The sequence below is a fragment of the Calonectris borealis genome, chromosome Z (genome assembly GCF_964195595.1).
Source record: "Calonectris borealis chromosome Z, bCalBor7.hap1.2, whole genome shotgun sequence".
Lineage (NCBI taxonomy): Eukaryota > Metazoa > Chordata > Aves > Procellariiformes > Procellariidae > Calonectris > Calonectris borealis.
The window spans coordinates 77,943,033-77,963,399 of record NC_134352.1 but is presented as its reverse complement, the minus strand read 5'-3'; the positions used below and the strand labels follow the sequence as shown (position 1 = coordinate 77,963,399).

The window sequence follows — 20,367 nt, the reverse complement described above, 5'->3', positions numbered from 1 at the left end:
ATACCATGTGTGTCTGCTTAGAGCTAATCATGAGGAAAACCCTGACAACCGAGGTAGAGCTTACGGCCCTCCTTAGCACATCTTTGCCCCTGTACTCGGCCCTGGTGAGGCCGCACCTCGAATACTGTGTTCAGTTTTGGGCCCCTCACTACAAGAAGGACATGGAGGTGCTGGAGCGTGTCCAGAGGAGGGCAACGAAGCTGGTGAAGGGCCTGGAGCACAAGTCTTATGAGGAGCGGCTGAGGGAACTGGGGCTGTTTAGCCTGGAGAAGAGGAGGCTGAGGGGAGACCTCATCGCGCTCTACAACTACCTGAAAGGAGGTTGTAGCGAGGTGGGTGTTGGTCTCTTCTCCCAAGTAACTAGCGATAGGACAAGAGGAAATGGCCTCAAGTTGCACCAAGGGAGGTTTAGATTGAACATTAGGAGAAATTTCTTTACTGAAAGAGTGGTCAGGCCTTGGAACAGGCTGCCCAGGGAAGTGGTGGAGTCACCATCCCTGGAGGTATTTAAAAGACGTGTAGATGAGGCCCTTAGGGACATGGTGTAGTGGGCATGGTGTGTTGGGTTGACGGTTGGACACAATGATCTTAGAGGTCTTTTCCAACCTGTATGATTCTATGATTCTATGATTCTATGATCTCCATCTGCAACCTGGAGTCCTCTTCTGAGGGGACACAGCCTGCCCCTTCTTTCCAGCAGAGCTGGGGAGAAACACGTCAGAACCCCTTTGTGAAGGGTCTGCAAATCTACAGGATGGCTGAGCAGAGCTGGAAGGGAGGTAAGAATCTTGTAGGTGAGGAGGAGAAGCACAGCGAATTTCACAGTGAACTTCAGGGCAATCTCTCATCCCTGAACGCCATCACCTTTCCGTTCCTTGCCACAAAACCGATCCCCTCATGTCGGCAGATCAACAACCTTAAAAACACACTGTTAAAAATCTAAAGCCTATCATATTAAAACATAGAGTGCTTGAAAAAAAACTAAGCTTAACATTTTTCCCCTCCTTTAAAAAGCAGGAGAAATATCCTATTCTAATGCGGACCTTGAAGGCCATATTCAAGCCTAGAGTGAGATTTTGTGGCCCAATTATGAAACCTGGCATTTTGAGGCTTATGTTAGATGCATCAGCATGTTAATGACACTGCTGGGATCCAGTGCATGTTAATAAGAAACAGCTGCTTTCCTTTCAAGAAAGTGTGTTCATTTATAGTTTTGAGATCATAGAATCATAGAATAGTTTGGGTTGGAAGGGACCCTCAAAGGTCATCTAGTCCAACCCCCCTGCTGTGGGCAGGGACATCTTCAACTAGATCAGGTGGCTCAGAGCCCCGTCCAACCTGACCTTGAGTGTTTCCAGGGATGGGGCATCTACCACCTCTCTGGGCAACCTGTGCCAGTGTTTCACCACCCTCATGGTAAAAAACGTCTTCCTTCTCCCTGGTCTGAATCTAGCCTCTTTCAGTTGAAAACCATTCCCCCTTGTCCTGCCACAAGAGGCCCTACTAAAAAGTCTGTCCCCATCTTTCTTATAAGCCCCCTTGAAGTACTGAAAGGTCTCCCCGGAGCCTTCTCTTCTCCAGGGTGAACAAGCCCAAATCTCTCGGCCTTTCCGCATAGGAGAGGTGTTCCAACCCTCTGATCGTGTTTGTGGCCCTCCTCCTCCTGCTCCGACAGGTCCATGATCTTTGGGACTGAGTCCATCTCCTTTCTCACATATTTTTCTAGTTAAAAAGCAGGAGGGCAGGGACAGGTAGGGGAACACCTCAGCAGCCAGCAAGAGTTCCGGAACTGAAATATAAATATTATCAAATCTGCTTGTAACGAAAGGATTTTTCATCACAGAAAATAGATAGTGATTGCCTACAATCTACATGTTATTACGCACACAATATATTGCTGAGGAGTGATGCAGAGCATTCATCTCTTACCGTCCTCTTCAGGCTCAGCGCCCTCACATCCAGTAATTTCTGTGGCTGTATCAGGTTTCTTGTTTTTTTTCCTGTTGAAGTGTCTCTCTTGGACCTACTGTGTTTGGTTTACTTTTCTCTCATCTTGGAGGAGTTACACCGGCCACTATGCTAAAAACTTTTCCATATATCAAGCTGTACCAGGGTACAGTAACCCACAGCACGGCTTCTCCAGACCACTCTTTCAGAGACCAGTTCCTTCCCCATTCCCTCAGCAACTTGGTGCTCAGATATTTAATTCCATCAGCAAGGATTGAGGCCACATATGCTCTTAATTAGCAATGACCTATTAGATCATAGCAGCCATAGGTGAAACCCTGGCCTCATTGAATCAATCAGAATACTGCCTTTATCTTCAATGAAGTCAGGGCTTCACTTAATATACACAGTTAGAGGTTCATTTGTAGCAAGTACTAAGATAACTTCCACCTAAAATTACACTCATGCCTTCCCTTTGAAGCCCTGTCCTCATTCTGCTTTAAGTTAGCTATATTTTAACTCCCTACCAACACCTTTCCCACATATCTTAGTTTTCCTAATAAACAGCGAAATGAGCTCTGATCACTTTTCTCTCTTCTCTTCTGAATCCAAAGAAAATTCCAACATAAAGGTTTTCAGACAGACATAGAGAAATGGCCACAGAAAACAGACTGGCAAAGCTTTAGCAGGACAAAATGCTGTGATTGTGTGTTTGGCCTTTCTTATAGAGCAGAGCAGCTGTCGTTCCAGCAAGCAGTGCTGTCAGCCTTCACAAAAGAAAGTCATGTAAATGTCAAGTCATAGGTATAAAAACAATCCTTCAAAACAGTGTCTGTATATCTGAAAAGCCTGCCTAGCTGTCAGCAACGCAAGTACCATAAGGAATGATGCAAAAGCCTGTTTAGGACAAACAAAAGTTTTTGAACTAAATCCAAACTTCTCCAGTAGATCAAGCCGCATCGCTCTCTCCTTCAGAAGGAGAATCACATGCTTTTCAGCAAAGCGAATGCCTGTCTTGGTGCCTTATCCAGCATCACTATTGTTTGGCTGAAAGCCAGCCCCATTCACGAGGTGCTCATCGAAATGCCATATGCAAGCTATCTCCTGAACAAACATCCCCCAAATTAGATTGCAATTTGGTTGTGATAAAGGCGTAGAAGAACAATGCATCATCCCTTCTCAACTTGGCTCACCCAGGACAAAAGACTTTACAGTAGACGGGCTGCACTGCAAAACAGGCTGTGGCTGAGCTGTGGCTGCAGAGATCGGTCTGAGCGTGCAGGTAGCCACCCGCTTGGTGCAAGAGTCCTTATGTTTCCCTTCGCTAAGACTATCGGTACGTAAGCACTCTGTCCTCCATAGCTGTTTCCAGACAGGCTGACAGATGTTGATAAGAGGAACTTTCGGTAAATGAGCAGCAATTGCAAAAGCCCTTTTTCTGATCATGGATCGCATCACGGAGCAATCATTTGCTAAGGATAAGTGACAATATAGAAAAGGAGGGACACAATAAGAGTTGAAAAGTAGGTACTCACAGGGCTTCCAGTATGCCTTACTAACAAGACATTTTGAAGAGATGCCTAATTAGATATTTAAGATTACACTCTTGTGTGCAGGTATTTGAAGAGTTACATATGCACAGAAAATAAGAGTTTTGGAGGTTCTTGTAGTGCCTATATGCAGACAAAAGAGTTATAAAAGATATAACATCTATAGCTGCTTCTGTTCATTGACAAAGTTGCACTTGATAGATACTAACTTTCAATACTTATCCCTGGTTTCTAAGTGAGGAAATGAAGGACCATAAAGTTACAAACTTCTCACACTGATAGCAATGAAAATTAATAACCACTAAACTGGGCAAATACACGTACCCCTAAGGATCCTGAGGTGACCTTCCGCGTCACTGGAAGCTCCCCTGATATCAGGGAACACGTTGCAGGGAAAGCCTTTCATAAATGCATCAAATTCCATAATAAACAAAATTGAAGGTTTTATCTTTCCTGTTCCTCTGAGGCTGCTGTCCTTGAATCTGATTTCTCTAATGATTAGGAACCATTACCGCTGAAACCAACCTGGGAGCACCCGTACAGGTCCCATCTTTTTCCATGAAAATTCTGTCCTCTTATTCTAATCATCTTTATCTGTATCACGTGATGATTGAATCGAGCATTTTAAGCACAGATGACTATTGGGTTTTAGGGTTATATAGGTCTGTTAGTGTCGAAGTCTTACAAATCTTGGGACCACTGAATCTGGAGACTGAAACGCTTTTCTTATTCCAAAAAGCCATCAGAGGCTCAGTGTGTTGGCACAGGCTCTGTCCAGGTACAAGGCACAGCTATAACACGATGCCAACACGTCTCCTCGCACCACACTGGCTCCGCAGCCAAATACACACCTGCCATGGTTTTTGATTTTTGTTTTATAGTGATCAAAAACAATGACGTTAGAATATAGCCAGGTCTGCAACTATAACTGTACATGGCATCCTAAATGCTCTTATACTAGGATCTTTTAAAATGGTGTCATCCATTATCCCACTGCTGTTGGAAACACCCCTCCTGATGCATCTTTACCCTTCGTCGGCCTTTTTTCGATGATTAAATCACATCTGTGGGACATGGTCACTCTATGATTAAAGAGTATATTAATGATTTACTACTACACTAGTACTCATCTATTTTATATTGCTTAGTAAAATGAAAACACTGAGATTGTTTATTGATCTGCTTTTAAAAAAATCTTATAGCCCAAAAAGACATAAATAGAGATGTTAGACTTTGGATTTTACTCAGATTAGTGGATTACCATACCAAACAGATATAGATTTGACAAGGTAGCTCTTGGTAAAGGTTTAAACTATAATTTCTGGCCACTTCAATTGCCTTGAATCCACTGAAGTTACATATTTCATAGAGCGTGTTTGATGGCTAGTGACTGAAAAATCAAGTATTTATTGCAAGTGCAATACAGACTTAGATGCTTAACTAATGGCATACAACTCTAAAAACCATGGCCTGGGCCCCACAAAAACCGACACACTAAAGATTTCCTTTCAGTGCATGGATTTTATGTGAATGTGACAGCACCACTGAATATTGACTCAACCAGGATGTTTACAGAACAGATTTAACACTTTTTTGTACTCTTATGTTCAGGAAATAAAGGGACATAATAGAATTGAAACCACACAGAAACCATCGCCTCGCTAAGAGGCACCTATCAGTGAGATACGTATTGCCACGCTCTGATGTCCGGTATCAGGGGAAGGAACAAAGGGGAGAGATCCTGGTGCGAGGGTGTGTGCAGTCAAGCTGTGGGCTCTGCCCAGGCTCCGGGCTGCCAGTTCCCTGCCCCGAGAAACTGAACGTGACAAATACACCATGTACTTTTGTTAGTCCAGATACAAGCGATTCTTGCCGTCTTATAACTACCACTATTGATCTTAGGTCTTGGAAGTCTACCTTGGCACGAGTTTGTTATAACCTGTTTGGAAACATCTGTCCAGAGCTATTGCCACCAGTGCCACCCTGACACCGTGCTGTGGGTTTAGAGGCTTGCATTATTTGTGTTGCCAAATCATCTCAGCCCTACTGAGTCTACAGCCAATATATAAATTTAGCCCATCTCTCAGAGACATGACTTTGTCAAAAAGGATGCAAGATGTAGATGGAGATTAAAGGAGCACAAAGTTAAAAAGGAAAAAAAGGATTAACTACGCATCAAAGAGAAGGGCTTGTATTACACAAAGAGGTGACGCCTGGTACTATTGACAGAAGACTGAAGATGCATGCATATTGTTTTGTTTCAACTCTTGCGTGTGCTAGTGGCCATATGTAAACTTTTCTGCACAGAAGAACTGATGATTTGTCACTGCAGGCGAGTAACGATACTTCTCTCCCCAGGTCACTGGTGATACCTTTTGAGTATGATTTAGATTTTAGGTGGATTTACTGGGCAGAGACCATCCTTGTGGTTAGTGGAAAGAGACAGATGAGTTTGCAACTCATCAAATTAGGACTGGGGGTGGGAAGGGAAAAAAGCACTCTGAAAATCTGAAAAAAACCTCTGAACTCTAAAAAGTGGTCTCAAAGACGCAAGAGGATACAGGAAAGATGTAGTCATAACAGACAGAGGCAAGAGTCACCATGACGTGACACAGCGGTTCCAACAGTCAGAAGGAGTTAAGGAACGTGATAGGAGCACATGGCTGAAAGTTCACGCAACACCCAAAACAACGTGAAGTCTCACGTAACTGAAGAAGTAAAGAAGAGAAGGTGGCAGATAAAATAAAAAAAGAAGCAGCTTTGCCACTTTCCGCAGAGCCCTATAGATTGATAGAGTAGACAACCGGCCTTCGAAGGAGGGTTTCAGAGAAGTAACAGTGACAAGATCTGAATAAGCAGCCAAGATACCCATTTGGAAAACTTATTTTGAAGGAGAGAAACAAATATTGAGCAGTCAAAGACGACTTTACAGTAGTCAAGGTGCAAGATGAAAGAGAGCAAGGGATGGTGTTTTAACTGTTGACACACTGAAGGCATGTTTTTGCTGCAGAGGAGAAGGGAGCTGCAATAGCTGTCAGATGCACATGGAGAAGGAGAGTGACCCCGAGGTTACGAGTCTGAGTGACAGGGAGGATGTGGTGTTATCAAAATCAGAATTGAAGGGAGATTCGGAAGAAAAAGTAAGGAGTTCTGTTTTGGCCAGATTAGGAATGATCTGAAGGCAAAACAACCAGGATTATGTGTCAGGGAGGCAGTCAGATATGCAAGACTAGACAGAACAGAGCAGAGGGTTTAAGAGTTATTGGCAGAGCGATGATAGCCAAATCCGTGTAACTGGATGTTGTCATCCAGGGACATGGGTACAGAAATCTCCAGGCAAATCAAGGAGTGACTAAATCCCTTCCCTGCCATCTCACAGAGGTTCCTACCAAGTTCCAAAAGAAATTATCTAAAATAGTGCTGCAAAAACATGCGTAGAAAAACCTGTCTCTCCATAAAATCTAAAGATCATACTGTTTCTAAAATTAGGGCAACCACTAAATGAAAGTTAACCCGAACAATAACTTTAGCTAAACTTCAGGTCACATGCATTTAATATAATGAGATGAAGAATATGAAAAGGCCATTCATAATGGAATTCATCGAGTTAGGAATGCCATGCTTAGCTGCCTTATAACATATAATTAATGATCCTATAAAAATCCAGCAGTACGAACTCTCTCGGCTGCCCGCAGAACTGTTCTTTATGCTGGGTAGGGCAAGCAAGCATCTGCTTCCACAAATACTGCCCTTTGAGAAGCTGAAAAGCCTTTTTCCCCCCTGCTCCATCAGGGACCACACTGCCATTTCCATGACACGCTGAGCTTTGAACCGTTACCCAAATCAGACTACAGCATTTGGCAACCCAGTACACATCTGTCATGATAGACTGGTTATTGGTGAAATGTTAAAGAAAAAGTCATTAACTCCTTTCTATTGCTTCTAATACCCCACCTTCCTCTAGATTATTTATAATCCCCACTAAACCCACCCTCTGTTTATAGTCTTTTAACACAACAGAGAAATATATACTGTCTGGAGAGCTGTCTTGCCTTATACCACTCCCAACCATTTGGTACAACAAAAGACGTTCTCTCTCCATCAAAAGACCTGATCCCTCCTGAAGCCTTGATGCTCAGATTCAAGGTTAAAGGATTAAGGCCTGAAGCACTGAGTACCAGAGGAAAGGAAGCCAAATATCAAAAGAAACACAAAAATCAATCCTCTTCACCGCAGGAGCAGTGTGAAGAACAAATCAGCTGGGCTGAATCTAAAATTTTCTCTGCGTGGCTCTCAAAAATTAGCACTGTTATATACATAATGGGTAGTTCTGTAAAACCTCAGCACCCATGCAAAGCCACAGAGTTCAGCTCAACACACCAGTACGGTCTGGGAAGTTTTATGTCAGAATAATTCAGTGGCAAATACACAAAGTCCACTTCAGAGAAAGCAAGAGCTGGAGAGCGAGTGAGAGCACGCGTGCCGTTATCTTTATATGTAGTCTGTATATCTGCAAGTGGCAGAATCTAATATTTACCGGAGTTTGCCTTTTGCTTCAATTCTCTGCGTGCTGAAGTGCAGCCAAGGTCACAAGAGGGGTGGGGGAGTGGGTTTTAGCTTAGTGCAGCTGTGATCATGGCCGGAACAGCAGGGTACAGAGGATTTCTTGCTTAACTTTGTAATACCAATAGCTTTTGTTCTTAGTCCTGCCCCATCAGTTCTGATATAAGCTTTTAAATGGCGTGAAAGTTGTGCGAGTGGGTTTAAAATCTCATAATTTAAAACTGCCTTCCAGAACATTTTGTTTTATAAGATTTTTCTTAACTTTTCCAACTCACAAATTTCTGGGACATATGAATCTCTAGATTAAACATCATTTTCTCTTCAACCAAGATTACATATAAAAATAAAAAGTAACAAAATGATATGTCTGAAAAAGTAATCCGCTCCAATTTATAAAAATAGAATTCAGGTTTTCAAAATTCAATTCAGGCAGTAAACTAACAGTGTCTACATTTTCCTGTAAGGGAGGCATCTGCAAATGACTTGCAAAAATGTCTCTCACTGTCTGCAAGTGTTGGCAAGGAACAAACTCCTTCAGGAGATGCATGAATTTTAAATATTTCAACCCAAAGAAAAAAAAAATCTCCGAGCATTTTCAGTTCTGATATGTGATATTACAGAACTATACCCATGCAGAAGACTGGCAGGAAATGCAAGGGTTTTTTTTTGGGGGGAAAAAAAAAGCACTCGAGTTTTAGCAAGCCTGTTTTCACTGATTGCCACCCTATGCTTAGCAGTGTTTCTAACACCAGAGTTCCTGTGCTTTTTGAAGACCTCACCTACAGGTTGGCTCCATCTGTCTATGGAAACTGCTTATGGTATCTCCTACTTACCTCTTATACCTCAAGTCTATCAGTAGGCTTCCTGCTCAAGGTTACTTTGGACTGTAATGGAAATGATGTAATACTGCTGTGCGCAGCATACGTGGTCATGAGAACAGAATCAGCATAATTCAGGTAAATCTAAGACAGGCAGCTTCAAAACCCTGTCGCAGTTGAAAGTGAACCTGAAAATGAGATTAGTGAAGCAACAAGGTCAGCGGATATGAACTCCTCGCTCCCCAGTCCCATAGGGATCACTGCTTACCTTAAAAAGAAAAAAAAAAAAAAAAAAGGCATGCATAGATATATGTAAAAAATTGCCACACCTCTCCCCATTCAGCAATAAGCTTTTAGTAACCACATCAGAACAAAAGCCTTCACGCTGCGCAAAAAACCTACTACCTTTGGAGTCTGCACGTGGCATAATGAAGCAAAAATGTCTATCTAACTCCAACTATACTTTCCTGTTACGTCACAACAGACTCCGGCAGCCATCTGTTGGAGGGATGCTGTGCCTATAGATACATCCAGACAATGCCATGAGAGAAAGAAAAACTCATATCTGCACCTAATTCAGCATTTGCACTATTGGCAGATCTGCAAGCACTTTTTTTACCGGCCAAACAAGTGTTCACTCCACAAATATCCTATCTAAAAATGATACAAACTTCAATGTAAAATTATCTGGAACAAGAAAGTAACTTGGGTGTTAAAAGGAGCACTAACAAGTGGGTAAGCGGCTTCCAGACACACAGATTTTATGGGCTATTTGCAAGCACAGTTGATCTCAGCCCAATTTAATGTGCCAGTCTGCCAAAACGACAAATAGATGAAAAAAAATCCCAACTGTATTCAATACATTCCTAAAAGTTGGCCAAGTACTATACAGATGCACCTGAAGAGACCAAGGACAACTCATAGGTGAACTGAAGCCTGGGAGGTCTTGGACAACAAGCCAGTTGTGGCACTGGTTACGGTTTCTCCCCCAGAGGCTCAGGACAAGAGTAACAGGAGGTGACGCACGCTGGCATGAAGAAGAACTGACAAGAAAACTCCAAATAGGAAACAAAATGGGTGCTACCATTGCCACCGGTTTTTAAATACCAGTTCCCTTCAAAAACGGGAGTAATGGGGCCAGCGGAACTCAGGTCAGAGGTGGCAGACTTGTGTGATTGCGTGTGATTTTTATTTTATTTTTAAGTTAGTTGGAGGGGGGGATTTGTGTGAACAAACCTGGATATGCCTGGGACAGCAGGGGGAGCTGCGAGTCTGCGTTCCTCTGCACATCTACTTAATTGCGTTGAATATCCGGACAAAAAACACAGAAGTATGCTTGTACATCACCATAGAAAGATGCCTGCATGTCTAACAAGCCGCAAAAAAAATCGAGTTCATAACAAAGCATTAAACAAGGAGCAAGAGATAATTGTCACCTTCTCTCACAAGATAATAAAAATAGTTACACCATAAACATAAAAATCTTTTAAAAGACCCCTGACAGCATTCCCTCCTGGAACTATCACCATAGCAATGAGCATTCAAATAGGGGGAAAGTACTGCTGAATTCTGTGTTTGATATTTTCAACTAACTAAAAATACAAACTGGAAAAAATACACACGGGTGATATAGAATGAAGCACACAAACATTAGAAGCCTTCAACGAAATTAAAGGTGGCAAATTCCACCTGCAAATCTTTAATACTCCAGGAAAGAAATCCTTTAACCAGGTAGCATACATTGAAAGAGTGCCTGCAGATAACTGCAAACCCATCCGATAGCTGCTGTATCCAACAATTCCTATTTAAAACATTTTGCACAGGTCAGTGTAGAGGTGCAGTGACAGTATTGTGTGAAATCTGAGGAAAAGATGCATCTTAGCGAGAAGACAGTAGAAAGCTGTACCGGCAGAGCTCTATAGGAAACCTAAGAATCGGAAAAGCAGGGAACCTCGTATGTTAAGATTTAGGCACACAGCAGAGCCCTGGGGAGGGGTACTTGCGAAGTAGCAAACCGCATCTTCTCTAGTTGATGCTATTAAATAGGTCTTATTTCCATGACATTCAGATGCAAAGTTAAGATGAAATAAAGGAGAGCAGAGTGGATTGTTTTAAAATTCCTCTCCCAGATGCAGACGTCGGGAGCACACACAAAAGCAGGTGCCGGGCGTATTGATCCTACTGAATACGCATGGAGTGGGTACTTGAGCATGTACCAAGCATCTGCGTCTGGGAGATGGAAAGCGCTTTGTAAAAGGCTGTTTTATGCTAAACAAATGCATCAGGTTATGTTTTTATTTTGAATATTTTAAAGCATCTTGCACACTGGGGCAGACTTGAAAAGAAATTATACAGACAACCAGACAACTTGCCGTTAATTGTACAAGTTACTATCTCCATAGCTGAAAATTGGCTGTGGGCTCACTTAGGAGCACTCCAAGCTACTGAAAATCATCCTCAATAAAACCTGCTCTGACTGCTGCACCTTAGAGAACTGGAGATCCTGCATGTGAAGACTCTTCAGGTCCCAGGCGCCGGCCCAGCTGCGAGCAGGCAAAGGGACAGACACATTTCTTCCCAACAGCTCCTCAAAATACCCAGCAGGGAAGTGACAAATTCCACACTGCAAATTCATACCGGCACCATCCAAAGAGGCTGAGATGGACAACGCTTGCTGACTTTGATAATGAAAAAACTATAATGGCACATTTAGAAGAGAAAATTAAACAGGCATCCATTAGAAAATTTGGCTATAGTTTGCAGTAGTCCCCAAGGTAAAAGTTTTCCTTTTCACAGACAGCCAGACTATGACCAAAATTTGTATCAGAAATCAAACTCTGTACTGTATTTGCTCGTGGAATCTTCTTTTCCTTTTTCAAGGAGGGAAAAAATTAATCCCTACAGGAGATGACAAGATGCCTTTTAAAGTACATATCTCATTTCTGACTACAATTACCTTTCAATAGCCTGGCACAGCTGCACGCTCCTATTTGCTTTTTGTTTTTCATTAAGGGCTCCTCTATTATTTGTACCCATCCTATAGCATTTATGCCTGGCAGTGATGCACATTCCCTTGCCTATGATTCTTCCCACAGATAGTAGAGAATAAATTGCAATTAGATTTTCGTAATTGTAGATAATTAACTCAAAATGAGCTGTTAATTATAAAAAAACCTATGTTTTTCAGTTCTTGATTATATTATTTATTTTACTTCTAAACTCCAATACCTCACTTCAGCAAGTTTAGTATTTTAAAGGACTTTCACCACTTCCTTTAAAATACCAGGATTTTTTTTTAAGCTGTTTTGCTTATTTGAAGACTGAAATCAAGTTTCATGCTGTGAGGTTTGCTAGAGGAGCTCTCATGTATGAACTGGAAGTGAGAGAGGGCTGGTTTTCCATTAGGGTTTTGATAGCATTGCTGTAACAAGAACCGTTTGGCAGGTCAATTAAAAAAGAAATAATAATTAAAAAACCCCACCCCCAACACACACCCCAAAAAAACCAAAACAAAAAAAGAGAGACTCTTAAAAAAAGGGATGTATTCCTACCAGCTCTTCATCCTTTATAAGCTCTAGCCACACACTTGCACACTCTCTCTCTCGATACTGAAGAAAACATCACTTACATATTCAAATGAATAAAAGAGACAAATGGACTTGTCTTCCGTAGCCTCTTTCAGCCTTACATTAGAGTAAATTATTTAGGGAGCATTCATCTGGTAACCTTTGCAAAACTGAAGATGGCATATAGGAAGAAAAACTTCCAAGTGTTTTGCTGCCAAACTTTGGAACCAGCTGGCATGGCAACTTGAGACTGCACAAACACATATTAACTTTGAAAAATTATAGTAAATCAAACCAGGGGAATGAAGAGAGGGTGGGGAACCTTTTGAAATCTGGAACTCTCATTTTGCTAACGGCACGGGTTTTCCTGATTTTCCCTGCTAGGCTACATAGGTTTTTGCAGGTTTTTGATAAAACTGTTGCCAAGATGCCCCACAGATGTTCTAGGTTACATTTTTCCTCCAAGGGGCTTAATGCTACTGCATCTTAAACATATCATGACTCTCTATCTCTTTTGTTACAGTGATCACACGTTGATGCTTCAGTCTGTGCGAAAATGAAACAAAAAAGCATCAGAATACAATGAGAATATGCCAGTAACACACAGCAGCCAAACACCTGGTGAAGCAATGAAGTATTTCAAGGAAACTAGTAACTCCTGTTGTTCTGGAGAAAGAAGTCTTATCCCTTTTCAGTGAAGAGGGACCTCACAAAACTCAGATCTCAAAAATAAAATCAGTATCACTTGAGGTTAAAAAAAAAAAAAGAAAAAAGAAAGTATTGGACCCTTAGTTTATAAATAAATTAACAGTTCTTCCGATATTCTCATAATGGAGAAAAAAGCTTATTATTTTAAAGTGTTCTCTTGTCACTAAAGAAGGGGCCATTCAAAGGACATCTGCTCTTCTTGTCCACCAAACAGGGGATACTTTGGTCAAAAGAACATCTATAGTTAAAGCATAGAACAAGCAGCTGCTACTTTATGAGAAAGGGAGAAAAACCCTGTCAAATCCACAGTTTTTATTTGTTGCTTTTCTAATAATCCCGAATCTTCTTCCAGTGGTAACAGGAAATGCGACAGGGTGGGACAGAAAGAAAACACAATAATGTATTGATTAAAGTTTTAAATAGCATGCAATAGTGAGATAAAGAGCTAAGTATTGGCTTAAGTCTACTTGCAGTTATTTCAGTGGTAGTTTGCTCTGATCACGCTGAAGCAGAGGTGCAACACAACATTGCTTAAAAAACAAGTAACTGTTACCAATTGTAAAAGATCATTTCTATCTGGGAGTTAAAGGATAATGTATTTTTTACATCAGGTCTAAATCAAGACTAAAGACATGTTCTCATCTTAATTGAAAAAATAACAAGCAGTACCTAGAACAAAGAACAAAAGCTAAGATTTTGTGAAAACTCCATTTTGCACTGGGCTAGGTTAGTGTCCTTAAGAGATAACACACAAAACCTGAGACCTCTGCAGGAAGTCAACCCCTAAACCTTGAGTAGTAACAGATCAGCATAACTATTGATTTGACTCATAAAATGCAACAGCCAATGAATTTTACCTTTCCTGCAGAAAAAGGCTCTTAGTCTGAAACAAACACATGAACAAATACACTTGGCAGCCAACAGCACACTGTCAAGAAGATATACCGGCACTGTGAAGTACTTAGAAGTGAAGAGAGAAATTACCTTAGCCCCGTGCTGTTGCCGTTCATCATCAGAGCAAGTTCTCCAGGTGCTTCGTCAATGGGCACATCTTCTGAACCTGGTACCTGGCCTCTAAACCTGAAAAAGCAGAGTTAGCTGGTTTTGCAGCTGGTCAAATCATCACACCAGGAACTCTCCACAAAAAGAGAGCTGCGTGTCTACAAACAGGGCACTTAATCACGTTAAATGCAGAAGCTTTCACAACTGTTTTCACACCTTCAGATATACTTTTGTTTTGGAAGGCTGACTTATGTCCAGTGCCTTTGCTTCTAAGGGCTTCCACTGGGAAAAAAAAAATCATTTACTGATTTCCAAGGACCTGCTCCCTTAAGAAAATGGTCACAATATCCAGTAACAAACATCCCTGTTGGGCTCACATTACAGCTCCAGCAGCACCAGAGCTCAAAGGCATCGTGTGTAAACTGCATAAAATGTAGAATTCATTTGAGATGGTTGTGTCTCCTGAAACTATGGGCCCACAGATGATGCTCCATTTTTAATAGACTACCTCACCATTTTCCTTCAATCCAACGAAGATAGAAAAGTCAAAAATAGAGGTACTTCTCTCCTTTTATTTGAATGAAACTCCTGTTTCCAGGATTTACCCATATTTGTCTACTCTGGTGTGGCTGGCATCAGAAGGAGTCAAGGAACTGCCCCCTTCCCTGCACACACACCATTTTTGATAGCAACTATTTCACATAGAGAGAAACTGCAAACTGAAAGTACTATGCTCGCTTGAGGCTAAATAGGGAAATGTGGGATATTAAAATGCAGTTACGATGCAGCGTGGCCAAAAAAAGGATCAATTCATACTTTCGCTAGAAGAGCAGAAGAGTTAACAGCCAAAAATTACAAATTGTCAGACCTTTTACTTGTCATTCAATGGCAATACTTTCAGCAGCTCAGAATGGACCTTAACCAGAACTCCACCCATGCAGAAGTACAGATAAAAATAAACACTATCTGGAAATGGATTTTTGTTGCATTGGTTTTTTAAACTGTCATGGTGTTAAGAGATGAACTAGGTTAGAGTCTCCTGGCAATGAAGCAAAGGGTATTTGGGCTTTAGCTAAACAAATTTTTATTGTTTATAGTATATAAAATTACCCTGTTATCAAGTGCAAAAGTGAATTATACACCTAGAACTGAAACAGAACTGTGATGCCTAAGAGATTTACCTGTAAATATCAAACATTTTATTCTAAAGAGACTGAATGTTTTTTAAGAGCAACCACTCTACGTTCTAGTTGCTTTTCCTAGAGAGGATATGGCAAATGTGCTTTTACCTGCACCTCTGAAAAGAGATCACAAAAATACTGAGTCCTCAGATTGATCATATATGATTTTCTTTCAGAGAATTCTTTTAGTTAACTAGAGCTCTGTAAACCATGAAGTTTTTTTCAGAAAAAAAATGGCTAAAATAGGCATAATGGCATTAACAAGTACATCATTATAGATATATTTAAGGTCCATTTTTTTCTAGGCTTATGGTGCCTCAAATGCTAAAAAATATCCATTAGAAATAAAACCACCAAAAACTCAGTCTGTATGTCCTTCATATTCTACTTGTTTTTCATTAGAGGGATGCATGCATAGAATTAAGGTATTTCATGATTAAGAATCCATCTGTTCCTACTTAATTCTCACCTGAAGTCATAATCCTTTGTTCGTGACCTCAGTCATTTTCAACACGCACAACTGTGATTGCCTTCAAGACAGGCATTTTTAAAGCCATATAAACACATGATTTTCAATGTAAGCCACCACCCAAGACAACAAACAAAAGACCACCTAAATTACAGTATTCTCTTTTAGAGTTTGAAAAATAACCAGGGGGCTGGAATTACGAAGAGAAAGTGATATATTCCTCCACGGTGGTTATAATACGTCAATGTAGGAAGTGGGTCATGTAACGCAGACTCATGGGATGCTGTCAGTAGTTGCCATATTAAAACAGTATCAAAATAAGCACCCTTGTGAAACCCTCCTATTGCTTCTTCTAAAAGATTGTTAGATTTTCTCCCATTGCTTTCCCTTCCTAATGCTGAAATGTTAGTACTCAACTGAGCTACACTGGCTAATTCGACCTGCTTTAACCCGCTCCTTTTCACTGTTCCTCTCTGCTCTAGTAACGTGACACCAATAAACCAGTTTCTCCCTCTTTTCCAGAGTCCCCATTTACATTGTCAGGAAGGTGTTATCTCACCTTCTGCAACAAGCCTTTCAAGCCACATTCAATATTTCTATGGTTATTGCTTTTCCCTTCTTCTAGTTTTTAAGCACGTCTTCTGCCTCAGTCTTGGCATTCTTGGCATTCTCCCTTCCACAAACATCACTGGAAAGAAAATGTCCTTGCTACACAGGGCTCCCTTCCTTTTCCATACATATATATGGAAATATAAATACATATTCCATATATATAAAAAATGATCTCCATCTTTTCTGTAAAACACACTGCTTCCAGTCCCTACCTAGGACAGTGCAACACTTCAAAACTGACCCCTCCAAGGAACGAAGGGGGAACGCCACATCTATGTCATCCGTGCTCACATTGTTCTCTTGCCAAACGTCTACATTCCTTGAAGTGCCTGCACTAAGAGCAACCTCTCCTTTTCTTCTGCTCCTCTTTTCCTACCTAGTCTTTTAGCACTGCTTTTCTTGTGCCTTTCTTTTCGTACTGTTTTCCTTTGGTGTTTTCCACAGCTGTCATGCTGTTTCCCAACAGTATATGCAAATAGACTATAAAGTCTCCTCTCCTCTAAATCACTGTTAGAGAGAATTTGTGCCACAGGTATTACCTATCTTATCAGTTCCATTCATCACTTTAACTATTGCCCACGTCTTCGTTAGAAATTTTAGATTTTTTTTTTTTTAAAGCTATAAATCTCAAAATCACCTGTTGTAATCCATATGGGATTGGTGTAGTTGCTGTTGTTTTAGGAGCAGTTTTGCTTCTTGCTTAGCCAACAAATGTTGGAGTCGTTCCTTTTCAATTTCCAGCTCCATTTTCTGCAGAAGCAGCTTCTGCCTTCTTTCTTCATACAACCTTTTAGCCTGCTCTGTTTCTTTAGGCCCTGAGTCCCCGCTGTCATTCAGCCCAGAAACTCGAGAGCGCCTAGAATAATCACAGGTTTTGTGAACTGGCTCAGAGTGTCTTCTAGGTACCTGGCTGACATGGTGACTCTCTTGCACGCTCCCTGAATTCCCTACATGCCTGCAGGCACAACCGTGACTCGCTTGCTGAGGGCACGTGCTCCGAAATTCATTTGCTTTCTGGTCCATCTCCTGAGGTGGTTCTACACGGTGAGGGCTCCTCTGCTTGGCTGGGGAAATCATATTGTTACACTTTCTGTGCAAGCCATTTTCTACCAGATACTCCTTCAGACACTCCTGGTGGTTGTAATGGATTTCGGTCCCGTAATCATGATTATTCCTGCAAGGCTGAGACAATGCAACACGGGCTGGGCTTCCAGCCTTTGATGTTCTACTGTTCTTATAAAAAGTTTGAGGTCCCCCAATACCCAGGTAGGAACCATCTTGCTCCAAAGACGGTTGTTGGCATGAGCTCTTCGTACTGGATACCTGCAATAAGAGAAACAATTTCCTGTGAATTACCAAAATTTATCTTTGCTCATTAATTTCACTTGCTAAATGTGTTCTCTCAGGAATAGACTTGCTGCATCATGCTGATGGACATAAAGCCAAACCCGAGAAAATGTTTATCAGAAGACAGACACGAATCTGCTATCAAATCTACATTTCATTCCATCTACACAAGTGTAATAAATGTAAAACTAGTGCCTGCAGGATCCTCAGCATAAAATGAGTCGCTTCAGAGTATCAAGTAGTTGTGAGCATCTAGGGTTACATAAAATCAACTTGAAGAGTGGCAAAAACATTAAATGTTAATGTTTGAAAATGTTTAATTTTGAATACCGAGCCAAAAAATCCATTCAGCCACTATAAATACTCTTTGATTGGCCATTACACAGCAGGAGATTTGATGTAAAACATTTCACCTTGCACTGAATGGGATATTACTTACCGCTGGAAATTTGATGAGAGTTTTTGAAATATCTTTACAGAAACACAGATAAAAACCAACTACTTTCTGTAAAAAATGGTTGTACATCAAAGGCTGTCATTTAAATACAAAACTTGTTTAAATTCAGCTATAAATGTAAGTGATTTTTCAATTAAGCTGGGCAAGTGATTATACTCTGATAAAACTCTGAAGAAAGCAAGCAACTGTAATTCACATTTGTCAACTCAGTGCAAGCAAATTCTAGTGGTTTTGTTATATTTGTGGATATTATGTAACAGACACCAAAATCCTACTTACATCCTGGAGTATCTTTGCACTACGGCTCATGTAGGCAGTTAAGCATTTGAGTTTTTATGCACATCTGAAGAGCAGTGAATCAGGCACTTGCATTTCTTTTGCTAGACCTGTGCATTAATTTCAATAACATACTGAATTTAAACTCCTCCAGCCTTTGGGACCTTTCACAAAGATCTAATTTTTTTAATTACAGATGCCAGATTTGTTAAAGATAACAAAACCGCTGCAGTGAAAGCGGTTTAGCAGGGAAATTGGGTATCCACTGATGGAAAGAAAAGTATTATTTGCATTCTGGCAATGGTTACAATAGATAGGTATTGTCCACACAGAGTGGAAGACAGTCAGCAAGCCCCAAAGCACTAGAACTTAAGAATGCAAGCAAGCGTCCAGCGATGATTAGAAGAGAGATATAATCCAAATCTATGCAGTGTTTATATGTATAATTTAAAATCTTTTTTATATATAAACAAAAGACCAAATATATTCTGCTGCCCTTCAAGACAACCAATTACAAGTTTCTTGTAGACTTCACAGAATGTAAATTAACGTGGATTAGCACCTGAATACTGATATTTTATTATTTCCAGTTTTGCAGATACAAATATATCCTCTCTGCCATGTGATTGAAAGCCAAGGATGTCATGTTTTGCCCCAAAGGGCCCAGTGAGTTGGAGCCATTTGCATTAATGTCAGTGCTAAATGTCTGAGGAAAGTCTGGTGCTTGGACTGGGTGAAAAGTGCAGGACATTAAAATATTTTAAAGTCAGAGGGGCTGGCAGGGCAACTGAGCAGAAATGCAACATGCTGCCAAAAAGACGGAGCTTTGTTATTTATTATTTGTAGTGTGCCATCCCTATCCGCAATATTTTCTAGACAACTAAAGGCTACAAAAGCCCTTTTAATCTAAATTAGACAATACATAAAGGGATGACCAGCAACAGAAAGAAATATTACAGAAAGGGGAAAGTAAGAGAATCCTGTGGTTACACGCTGTCTCGTTTCTCACCTCACCTGCTTCTGCTAGCATAGCAGTTAGGGCACCAACAGAAAGGGGCTTTCAAGGTGGCCGGTTTCCCAGTTTCCCAGCCCCATGGGACAGCAGAAGGTGGCAGACCTTAAGGTGTTCTTAGAGGATCCTATCAGAGTTGGCAGCTTAGGGTGGCCTGCAGAAAGCATACACCTACCCTTCTACAGCCCATAAACAGAAGTAAAAAGGAGCAAAAAAAGAAGACTCAAAAGATGAAATAACTGAGAATTTCTTTATTTTAGCAGTTTGTTTTATTGACTGAAGAGACAAGAGAATGTTAAGAAATCTAAGCACACGAATGAAGATGGTACAAAACGATCGTCAGGAGCAGGTTTAAGAATAAAGGCCCACATCGCAAATTAACTTCATGGCTGAGACTCTATTAAGAGTCCCTGAAGGCCCTAAAAGAGAGGTACCAGTTAGCATTTGTTGACCTTGGCCACTATTAAATCTGCCCTGATGATCTCAGAAATGGCATTGACATTTAAAGACTTCATAACAAGGCAGAGAAACTTTAATGTTATTTCACAGTTACAATATGTTTGCAGGGGGGAAAACTCTCATTAATGTCATTGAATGCGAGTGGGGTTTTTTTATTCCTTTAGAAGAAGGAGGTCATGTTAGGCAGAAGACTGAGTTCCAACATGCCTTTGATGGTTCCTCGGTACTTTGCAGAGTCTAACCCAAAGAAAAATTAACTATCGGGAGTCAGAAGCTAGTCAACAACATTTTTAGCAATTTGTGTTTTTCTGTTAATGCTTTAATTGAAAACTACAGCTGGATGATAGAGGCTGCAGGGAAAACGGACTGACATTTACACTTATGAGGGATCAGATGAGTC

General features: G+C 40.9%; 1 protein-coding gene across 1 annotated transcript in view; it reads right to left on the bottom strand.

Annotated features, from left to right (window-relative positions):
• LOC142075746 (protein hinderin-like) overlaps nucleotides 1–20,367 on the bottom strand; it is a 175,122-nt gene that overhangs the window by 43,097 nt on the left and 111,658 nt on the right. The window contains exons 7-8 of the mRNA XM_075137565.1: nucleotides 17,054–17,739; nucleotides 14,137–14,232 (exon numbers count right to left, since the gene is read on the bottom strand). Coding sequence (XP_074993666.1) covers nucleotides 14,137–14,232; nucleotides 17,054–17,739 — 782 coding nt within the window. The remainder of the gene's footprint in view (nucleotides 1–14,136; nucleotides 14,233–17,053; nucleotides 17,740–20,367) is intronic.